This window comes from Cervus canadensis, chromosome 17 (assembly GCF_019320065.1).
Source record: "Cervus canadensis isolate Bull #8, Minnesota chromosome 17, ASM1932006v1, whole genome shotgun sequence".
Lineage (NCBI taxonomy): Eukaryota > Metazoa > Chordata > Mammalia > Artiodactyla > Cervidae > Cervus > Cervus canadensis.
The window spans coordinates 21102728-21114252 of record NC_057402.1 but is presented as its reverse complement, the minus strand read 5'-3'; the positions used below and the strand labels follow the sequence as shown (position 1 = coordinate 21114252).

The window sequence follows — 11525 nt, the reverse complement described above, 5'->3', positions numbered from 1 at the left end:
AATGCAGGAGACCCCGGTTTGATTCCTGGGTTGGGAGGATCTGCTGGAGAAGGGATAGGCTATCCATTTCAGTATTCTTGGGCTTCTCTGGTGGCTCAGCAGGTAAAGAATACACCTGCAACGTGGGAGACCTGGGTTCAATCCCTGGGTTGGAAAGACCCCCCTGGGGAAGGGAACGGCTACCCACTCCAGTATTCTGGCCTGGAGAATTCCATGGACTATATAGTCCATGGGGTAGCAAAGAGTTGGATATGACTTAGCAACTTCCACTTCACTCACCATTTTTTTGCATTAAACTACAAGTAGAGCACATACTTTATTTGGATATGTAAAGAGCATTCTCTTTAAGAATATATAAAATCACAATTCATATATACTTTATGGTGTTATTTTTATATAGCTAATGAAATGTCATGTGACCAAATTATTGTACTTTGCTTTAACTAACCCACTGTTAACTTATAAGCTCACTTGCTTTCTCTATCTCCTTTATACTTTAATAAAACTTTATTACACACACACAAAAAAAAAAGAATAGATGATTTGAAATTTTTCAATAGTGACCAAATTCCATTAACAGTAATTATAATTGGATTAATTTAAAATGTATAGCAACTAAATTGATTTTATATTTTTCAATTTTTTGTTTCCTTATGAATAAGAGAGTAAAATCTGCAGTTGAGTTGATTAAGGAGGAGACCACAGTTCTATCAGGGATTCAGGATGACATGCAAAGCAATATAAAAGAGGTGATGCTTCAAAAAGCAAAGGAGTTGGAGCGTTGGATGACTGAGCAAAATGAAACTAAGGAATCTGTCTCTGAGAAAGAAAATATAGATTCTATCTTAGACTACATGCGTAGCAGATATGGTTCAAGAGACCTGTCTTTCACTCTCATTGAAGCATCTCGACAAGCTGGCATTACTTACATTGTTTATCCCAAGAAAAAGAAGATGAGACGGAGGAGAGGACTGAGGCTCAGTAAACTTACACTTGTGTATGATGAGTTATCCAAGCCTCCAAAAATTCTTAAAAGGTCTCGTTTAATCAACATTTGTTATAGTTTAAGAAATATATTATGGTTTGGGCCTTAGTTTTATAATTCAATCATTGAAGGATCCTTTTGTATGTATATTTCCTGGGTCTGTCTCTGGTTGTTGTTCAGTTGCTCAGTCATGTCTGACTCTTTGTGACCCCATGGACTGCAGCACACCAGGCTTCCCTGTCCTTCACCATCTCCCGGAGCTTGCGCAAACTCATGTCCCTTGAGTTGGTGATGCCATCCAACCATCTTGTCCTCTGTTGTCCCCTTATCCTCCTGCCTTCAATCTTTCCCAGCCACAGGGTCTTTTCTAATGAGTCAGCACTTCACATCAGGTGGCCAAAGTAATGGAACTTCAGCTTTAGCATCTGTCCTTCCAATGAGTATTCAGGACTGATTTCCTTCTGGATGGACTGGTTGAATCTCCTTGCAGTCCAAGGGACTCTCAAGAATCTTCCCCCATGCCACAGTTGAAAAACATCAATTCTTCAGTGCTCAGCCTTCTTTATGGTCCAACTCTCACACCCATACATGACTACTGGAAAAACCATAGCTTTGACTATAAACCATAGCTTTTCCTGGGCCCATCTCTGGTGCCAATTAATTTATCAGTCAGGGTCCCAGGAGTAAACAGATAGCACTCTCAATTTAGAATAATTCTAGAGAGGGATACCAAATGGCAGTTTACAAAGATGTGGGCATAGGAAAATCACAAATGATAGAGTGCTATCCTGGGGCTAGAAATAATAGAGCCAGTTTCTATCCCTCAGTATGAGAGGACAAAAAGAGAGGATGATTACTAGAACCTGGAAGAAAGGAATTTTATGGAAAGGATTTCCTTGAAAGAAGTAGTGAACTTTGGTCAAAGATCATGGCTAGTTTGAGGCAACCTTTCAGGAGGGGCCCGGAGGAATACTTTGGCCTCACTTGAACTCCCTTTTTAGGACTCCTAATTGAACATACTTGATTAGAAGAAAGAAAGTATTCCTATGCATATAGTCTGTACAGACTAGTACTCTAGGGCAAAGGACAAGGTAGAGAATAGAGATAAATGTGGAGGTGGAAAGGAGATCTGTTTGTCACAGATGGTCTTTCCAGGGTGACCTTTGACCAGAAATACGAATTGAGAAGGAGTCAGCCACTCAGAAGGACTGGAAAATGCAATGGCTTTGAGGCTTGCCCTAAGCCTGGAACAGTGGGAGGCGAGAGAGTAGTGTTATTAGAGATATTTGCTGGGGTCTCATCGTGTTGTCTTGTAGGCTATGATGAAAAGTTTGATTTGTGTTCGAGGTACTAGGGAACGCTCTTGAAGGGACTGACATGATCTGATTTACATTTGTTTAAAAAAAAATAAAAACTTGCTGGCTGCTGTGTGGAGAATGGATGAAACCAAGCGTACAAGCAGGGATTTAAGATGTTATTATACTCTAGACCGGAGAAGGCAATGGCACCCCACTCCAGTACTCTTGCCAGGAAAAGCCCATGGACGGAGGAGCCTGGTAGGCTATAGTCCATGGGGTCACGAAGAGTCGGACACGACTGAGCGACTTCACTTTCACTTTTCACTTTCATGCATTGGAGAAGGAAATGGCAGCCCACTCCAGTATTCTTACCTGGAGAATCCCAGGGACGGGAGCCTGGTGGGCTGCCGTCTATGGGGTCACACAGAGTTGGACACGACTGACGTGACTTAGCAGCATACTCTAGACTGAAGAGATGATGGAGGCTTGCACTGGAGTGTAGAGAGGAGTGGAGTGTCACCGAATAAGGAAGCAGAAGGATACTGACTTTTCTCACTTTTATTCTTCTTTTAGCACAGGCCTTTCTCATAGTACACACTTGGTAAATATTTATGAAATTATGGGGTTTAATTTTTTTTCCTTTCAATAGAGCATGTTTGTTCTCTCACGTGGCTATAACAGCACCAGCATACAATGAATGCTACTGAATGAAAACTGTGTGGGAAATGGAGAGTTTGCGGAGATGATCCTAGAAACATAGCATTTGAAAGCATATTAGATGTCATCTAATTTGATAGCCTAGGAAGTTTGGGATGAAGTCTGGGATGTCTTTTTTTGCCGTGGAGTAAAATCTTTGCTTCTTCCTGCTTCCTCAAGTTCATGTCCTTGCCAACCATTTGGATACATTTTCTTTTGCACATCAAGTTTTAACTCCTCAATTCTCCTGAGATTATATTTCCTCTGGTTGGGGGTGGGGATGTAAATTAAGCCTGGAAGGAGCACTGACCCCTTATTCAGTTCTTTACAGAGGCTGTAACTTTAATAACAGTCTTCTGCTTTCATAACCTCAACATAGATTCTTCACACGATCTAAATGAATGAACAGAAGGACTTGATTTGCATAAAAGTACCATGTAATTTTATTTTGATAACAGAGAAATAGTAATTGTGACTGAGTTGATTTATTGGTTATAAAAATTATATTTCTGTAATTTAAGAATCACCCTTTTGCATACTAGATCAGTGTCCCACGGAATCCTTCCTGGACAGAAGAAATATTTGCTCAGAGTTCCACTATATGAACGTGTACTTCGGTGTCCCAGTGCACCTTTGGGTTTAAATTCTGACAAATGTGCCCAAATTAAGAGAATTCTGGAACATAGTGATCCTCAAACATGGTCTCCTGAAATGGTCTCTCAGCCTAAGCAAAAGAAGACAACCCCGAGAGTTAAAATATCTGTTGACGAAGACTCATCTGAAGGAGTGAAACAATCACCAAAGCTAGAATTGAGTGATTCTTTGACCTGTGGTCTTCCTCCAGCAGTCATTAAACATTATGAGTCTGAAGTGGAGATCTTGACTGAAGAAATAAATAGTAAGAAGAAATATCCTGCATTTTTATATTGTAGGCGTGGAGCTCTTTATAGGAAACTGGGAAAGTTACAGAGTGCCATGAATGATCTACAGGAAGTAAGTTTTATGTGATCAAAATAATAATGCTAACAATTTACCCTTGCTTATAATTGTATATTAACTTTTACTAGAATTTTGAATAATGAATATTTGTATTATGTATATAGGATTAAAAAATTCTGGCATTTTCAAATAATTAGCCTTAAAAACACTGGATTTTGTCAGATTCAGAGGCATCATATTATACTATACAGATATAAAGCTGTTGAAGTCAGCAATGTGTGAAAGTTTATTTGCTAGTCTGTCTTCCCTTAGGTCAATTTAAATAGAATTTATACATCTATTTTCTAGGCTATATTCTTGGAGCCGTTGTTCCTCAATGCCTATTGGCACCGACATTTCATTTATCTTTTCCAAGACAAAATTAATGAAGCTTTGGATGACTTGAATTTTATAAATAAATACAATAAAAATAATGCAGGTGGGTTTTCTGTGCAGTCATATTTTAAACTAAGCTTTGGTCATTTAGTGGTAAAAAGATACATAATTCAAGACATATAAGTCTCCACAAATGGTTGTAACTTTCCTAAGTTAAATTTATTCTTGATTCCCTGGTAGCTCAGATGGTAAAGCGTCTGCCTACAATACCAGAGACCCGGGTTTGATCCCTGGGTCGGGAAGATCCCCTGGAGAAGGAAATGGCAACCCACTCCAGTACTATTGCCTGGAAAATCCCATGGATGGAGGAGCCTGGTAGGCTACAGTCCATGGGGTGGCAAAGAGTTGGACACGACTGAGCGACTTCACTTCACTTCACTTCATTGTAAATATAGGACTCTTTTGTGATCCTGTTGTTTTAAAAAATATTTATCATAGTTTGAAATGTTAATGTCCTTGGTATACATTATAATAAATTGGTTTCTTACTGCTTATTTTGTAAGATAAGCTTACAATTTTTGTAGAAGTAATTCACAAATTTAGTCTGAATTAGAGCTGTAGTGATTTTGCATGTGTGAGCGCTCAATTGCTCAGTTGTGTCCAGTTCTTTGTGACCCCATAGACTACAGCCCACCAAGCTCCTCTGTCCATAGGATTCTCCAGGCAAGAATACTGGAGTGGGTTGTCATTTCTTCCTCTAGGGGATCTTCCCGAAACAGGGAATGAACTGGTGTCTCCTGAATCTCCAGTATTGGCAGGCAGATTCTTTACCATTCTTAAGACTTCTCAGTTGGATGAAATATATAGCTTTGTGTTTATGTACTATTCTCTAATCAACTTGAATGACTAGGCATGGAACTTTTGAGAAATGAGAAAATGTCATATTCATCTTTGTATCTCCAACACTCACAACATACCCCTAAAATATAACATGAGCTTAATAAATGTTTTTTTTTAAATCTATGCTGATCTCTGCTAAAAGTCCATAACTTTTTACTGTGAACATTAAAAGATTATGAAATGTTTTAGATATATAAAAAGCAAAAAGGTAATTTTTGTTATTGAAATGGAAACTTTTAACATAAGTATTTATCTAGTCTGTGAGAATGAATTTTGCATTGTTGAACAAAAGAACAAATATTAAATGACAAAGAGAGTAAAATAGAGATACATTTTTGTAAGACTACATTTTTTTGGAGGGTGAAGGATTAATCTCTTAAAATTTAGGACTGTAGCACTAAATTTTACCCTATTAATTTTCTTTAGATGCATATTTTTCAAGAGCAGAAATTTTCAGAGAAAAAAATGAAATTACTTTGGCAATTCTAAATTATACTCAGGCAATCAAGTGCAGACCCATGGATGCTGACATGTACTTCAGGAGGGGTGAGATGTATGAAATAGATAACAAAATGCTGGCCATTGATGACTTTTCTAAAGTAAGCTGTATTACATATAATGCTGCCATTTATATATTTGTATATTTTAGAACATGATATACTAATTATATAAATACAAATCATCTAATTATATATTTATTTATATATTTTAGAGCATGATATCCTAATTTATAACAAATTGTTGAAATTCTTTCATGCATTATATAGTCAAAATTAATTTATTTTAGATTAGATCATAGAATATTCATTAGTGGAATTGATATTAACAGGACATCAATGATATTTTTGAATGAATGGATTTCCATCAGAGTTGGGTATGGGAGCATTCAGGCAACTTTGATGGAGCCTTGACTTTCCAGCTGTCTTCTTTTGGACTATGAGGCACTGAATAAGGAAACCTTTGAAGGGTGCTTCTTTCTTTCAAACAGTGGAGAAAATAATTTTCCACTTTTTGACACAGATCTGGCGATTTACTTCTGCAGCAAACCTATCTGCTTTCAAAGACTGCTTACTGGCTCATTCATTCATTCACTCACAAATATTTATTGCCTAAGGCACTGGGTAATAAAATGGATAAATCCTGGTGAATAAAACAGAAATGTTTCATGCTTACATGGAGCCTATAGTATAAAGAACAAATATTAAATAAATAAATATATATACTAATATATAATTACTAATTGATGAATGCTGTGATGGAAATAAAGATGATCAGTTCTGTTCAGTTGCTTAGTCGTGTTTGATTCTTTGTGACCCCATGGACTGCAGCACACCAGGCTTCCCTGTCTATCACCAACCTCCCAGAGCTTATTCAAACTCATGCCCATTGAGTCAGTGATGTCATCCAAGCATCTCATCCTCTGTCAAACCCTTCTCCTTCCGCCCTCAATCTTTCCTAGCATCAGGGTCTTTTCTCATGAGTCAGTTCTTTGCATCAAGTGGCCAAAGTATTGGAGTTTCAGCTTCAGCATCAGTCCTTCCAATGAATATCAGGACTGATTTCCTTTAGGATAGACTGGTTCGACCTCCTTGCAGTCCAAGGGACTCTCAAGAATCTTCTCCAACACCACAGTTCAAAAGCATCAATTCTTTGGCACTCAGCTTTCTTTATAGTCCAACTCTCACATCCATAACATGACTACCGGAAAAACCATAGCTTTGACTAGACAGACCTTTGTTGGCAAAGTAGTGTCTCTGCTTTTTAACATGCTGTCTAGGTTGATCATAGCTTTTTTTCCAAGGAGCAAGCGTCTTTTCATTTCATGGCTGCAGTCACCATCTGCAGTGATTTTGGAGCCCCTAAAATTAAACTCTGTCACTGTTTCCATTGCTTCCCTGTCTATTTGCCATGAAGTGATGGGACCAGATGCCATGATCTGAGTTTTCTGGATGTTGAGCTTTAAGCCAACTCTTTCACTCTCCTCTTTCACTTTCATCAAGAGGCTTTTTAGTTCTTCTTCACTTTCTGCCAGAAGGGTGGTGTTGTCTGCATATCTGAGGTTATTGATATTTCTCCCAGCAATCTTGATTCCAGCTTGTGCTTCATCCAGCCCAGCGTTTCTCATGATGTACTCTGCATACCAGTTAAATAAGCAGGGTGACAATATACAGCCTTGATTTACTCGCTTCCTGATTTGGAACCAGTCTGTTGTTCCATGTCCAGTTCTAACTGTTGCTTCTTGACCTGCATATAGATTTCTCAGGAGGCAGGTAAGGTGGTCTGGTATTCCCATCTCTTTCAGAATTTTCCACAGTTTATTGTGATCCACACAGTCAAAGGCTTTGGCATAGTCAATAAAGCAGAAGTATGTTTTTCTGGAACTCGCTTGCTTTATCGATGATACAATGGATGTTGGCAATTTGATCTCTGGTTCCTCTTGTCTTTTCTAAATCCAGCTTGAACATCTGGAAGTTCACAGTTCACATACTGTTGAAGCCTGGCTTGGAGAATTTTGAGCATTAATTTGCTAGTGTGTGAAATAAGTGCAATTGTGTGGTAGTTTGAGCATTCTTTGGCATTGCCTTTCTTTGGGATTGGAATGAAAAACTGAATTTTCCAGTCCTGTCGCCACTGCTGAGTTTTCCAAATTCACTGGCATATTGAGTGCAGCACTTTCACAGCATCATCTTTTCGGATTTGAAATAGCTCAACTGGAATTCCATCACCTCCACTAGCTTTGTTCATAGTGATGCTTCCTAAGGCCCACTTGACTTCACATTCCAGAATGTCTAGCTCTAGGTGAGCGATCACACCATCATGCTTATCTGGGTTGTGAAGATCTTTTTTGCACAGTTCTTCTGTATATTCTTGCCACTTCTTAATATCTTCTGCTTCTGTTAGGTTCATACCATTTCTGTCCTTTATCAAGCCCATCTTTGCATGAAATGTCCCCTATTTATCTCTGATTTTCTTGAAGAAACCTCTAGTCCTTCACATTCTATTGTTTTCCTCTATTTCTTTGCATTGATCCCTGAGGAAGGCTTTCTTATCTCTCCTTGTTATTCTTTGGAACTCTGCATTTGATTGGGTATATCTTCCCTCTTTTCCTTTGCCTTTAGCTTAATAAATGAAATATTTATTGATGATGGGGCAATTTATATTTGATTGGGAGATATCAGAGAATCCCTTGAGGGAGTGAATTTTTGTTAGCCTGTGTATTGAGTCTATGCTGCTGCTGCTGCTGCTGCTAAGTCGCTTCAGTCGTGTCCGACTCTGTGCGACCCCTTAGACAGCAGCCCACCAGGCTCGCCCATCCCTGGGATTCTCCCGGCAAGAACACTGGAGTGGGTTGCCATTTCCTTCTCCAATGCATGAAAGTGAAAAGTGAAAGTGAAGTCGCTCAGTCGTGTCTGACTCTTCGCCACCCCATGGACTGCAGCCCACGAGGCTTCTCTGCCCATGGGATTTTCCAGGCAAGAGTACTGGAGTGGGGTGCCATTGCCTTCTCCAATGGAGTCTGTAGTCAGGCAGATATTCCACTGATTGCAGCAGAATTGTAACCTTGAACGTCTGAGTTTTAATTCTAAATTCTAGTTCTTAGTACAACTGAGAAGTTATTTAAACAGTTTAACTTTTCATGTTCTTAATTTATAATAGTTAGCCACATATTTGACGTTCTTTTGCTTCAAGAGAATATTGTTATAACTTGGTAACTTCTTGTCTAGAAGTGAACACAAATCTCTTTTGAAGATATTAAAGTTGTTAAAAATATCTTTTCTGATCATTTCCTCTATCTAGCACTGATATTAATAGTTTAAAAATTGACTCTTGCAGCAACTTGAGGTCAAACATCAAAATCTTTAGTGTTTTTTTTTCCTATTTTAAAAATACTTCATAATTGCTTTGCTTCAATTTCCCGTCTACTATCAATAGGCAAGGAACTTTACAACTGAGTTTACAATGATTTAGTCTGTTTATTGCCTTCTTTGTCAATGTGAAATGAATGAGCCATGCCAATACCAATTCATTTCTTTTCTCCATTTTAGGGGCTAAATAAATCCATATTTGATTTCATTGAGTCAGCCTTAATGTGGTCTAGTATGTGTCACCTTTGATTAGAATAAAATGCTATGATAGATCCAATATAATACAATCCTACTCTAGTTGAATAATTACTTATGAGGTTTTATTAATAAAAACTTTGGTGGGAAGAAACCTTGGCTTCTTATATATGCTGGATTTTGTTTTTGTTTTTAATAAAACCTCCCCTTTCTAGAATTTGATGACAAATGGATTTCCTTAAAGGCGTGGTCTTTACATGCAAATCTGAAACTTTTGGCATCTTAGTTTGCTTTTATGTAATCTGAAGTTAAAAACATGGTTGTAGTTATTTAATTTCCTGTGGGATTATATACTTTTCTTGCTTATTTTTTTTTCATAATGTGATGTGTTTCTGTGACTTCCCTCCTCCCCCTGCCCCATGTAGTGTATCTTTTATGATCCCAAAAGAACAGATGCATTATTTAAACGTGGGATGTTCTACTATGAAAATGAAAACTGGATTGCAGCTGAACAAGATTTTACAGCCTTGTTGAATATAGATCCCCAAAATTCTCAAGCAAGGTAAGAATTATTTTAGATATGGTTTTTGAAAAAAAATTTGAAATATGCTCTCAGGAAAGAAAATTGCTTGAAATACATCAGACAGCCCTTTAAAATAGTGAATCAATTTTTAGAGCTACTAGTGTATGAAGATCTTTACCTATACCCTAAGAGTAGTGAGTATTTCAACCTAAAAGTCATAAAAGTGATAATTTAGAGTTGTTTCATTTGCATTTTCTAAAGACTAGTTACATTATCAATTTTTTAAAATAGTGACCTGTATTTTGTTTCTTTGGATTTCTTTTCATATCTGTATTTATTCAGTACAGAGAACTGTTGACATAGATTTCCGTTCTTTCTTATTGTAACTTGGATTTTAAACTTTGTTCGTCCAACCTTATTGTGCATAATTCATTTCCATTTTGTTGCTTTTCTTTTAATAAAAATTTAGTTTTGAAGAAGCTTAAAACATATATATGGTCATACCTATTTGTCTTCTATTAGCATTGTTATAGTAAAATAAAGTATGCATTCAAAAATATGCAAAGTATATTGACATCACAATGTAAATGCTTATGTAACCGCCACCAGCTCAAGAAACATTTCTAGCACACCTCCTTTTGCCTTTGCCTTTCTGAGAAGGTAACCCTGTCCTGACTTACATTTCTTTATAGTTTCAACACACAAGTATACGTCCCTAAACATTCTTAGTTTAGTTTTGCTGTTTTCTTGAACTTTATATAAATAAAATTGTAAGGTAGTACTCTTTCATCTCTAGCTTTATTTCACTGAATATTATGTATTATTGCATGTGGCTCCAGTTTGTTCATTTTAATTTTTGTATAATATTCAGTGACATGAATATATTACAGTTTATTTATCCATTCTACTGATGAATTCAAGTATGGTTTCATTCAGCATTATTGTACATGACGCACATATGTGCGTATCTGTTGGATATACAAGTAGGAGTGGATACTTGCATTCCTATACCTGATTCATAGGGTATGCAATTGTTCAGCTGTAGTGCCAAACTAATTTTGCAAACTGGTTGTACTACCAATAGTTATGCAGGCTCCACACCAGCACTGGGCACTATTATAGCTTTCAAATTTTAGCCATCCTAGTGGGTATGAAGTATCATCTTATTTAGTTTGAATATTCATTTTCTTCATTACAAACATGATTATTCAGTTTCAAATGTTTACTAACCATTTGGATTTTCTTTGTCTTGTTATCCATAACTTTTGTGTTGTTGGTCTTTTTTCTTTATTAATTTGTATGAACTAAAACATATTCTTGATATGAGCCCTTTGGTTATATTTATAGCAATTATTTTTTTCTAGCTCTGGATTGTCATTGTACTCCTTAAATATTGTCTTTTGGTAAATAGTTTTTAGATGTAATACAATATAATCTGATTGAATAACATTTTTTTCTTTAAGATTAGTGCTTTACCTGTCTTTATTATAAGTAAGTTTTTCCTTCATTTATGTCATGCAGATATTCTCCTGTCTGATCTTCTAGAAAGTTTATTATTTTGCCTTTAAAGTTAGATTTACAGTATACCTAGAATCAATTTTTGTATATGCTGTGAAGCAGAGAACAAATTTCATTTTTTTCTGTATGCATATTCAATTTTCCCAGCAACATTTAGTAAAATGCCTGTCACTTTCCCATTGCTCTATAGTGTAAGCTTTGTAGGAAATGAAGATCCAGGTATGGGTGGA

The 11525-nt window shown here is 36.9% G+C and overlaps 1 protein-coding gene across 1 annotated transcript in view; it reads left to right on the top strand.

Moving 5' to 3' along the window:
• TTC6 (tetratricopeptide repeat domain 6) overlaps window positions 1–11525 on the top strand; it is a 175590-nt gene that overhangs the window by 102380 nt on the left and 61685 nt on the right. Inside the window, exons 10-14 of the mRNA XM_043490117.1 lie at window positions 663–1036; window positions 3522–3972; window positions 4267–4396; window positions 5620–5792; window positions 9680–9816. Coding sequence (XP_043346052.1) covers window positions 663–1036; window positions 3522–3972; window positions 4267–4396; window positions 5620–5792; window positions 9680–9816 — 1265 coding nt within the window. The remainder of the gene's footprint in view (window positions 1–662; window positions 1037–3521; window positions 3973–4266; window positions 4397–5619; window positions 5793–9679; window positions 9817–11525) is intronic.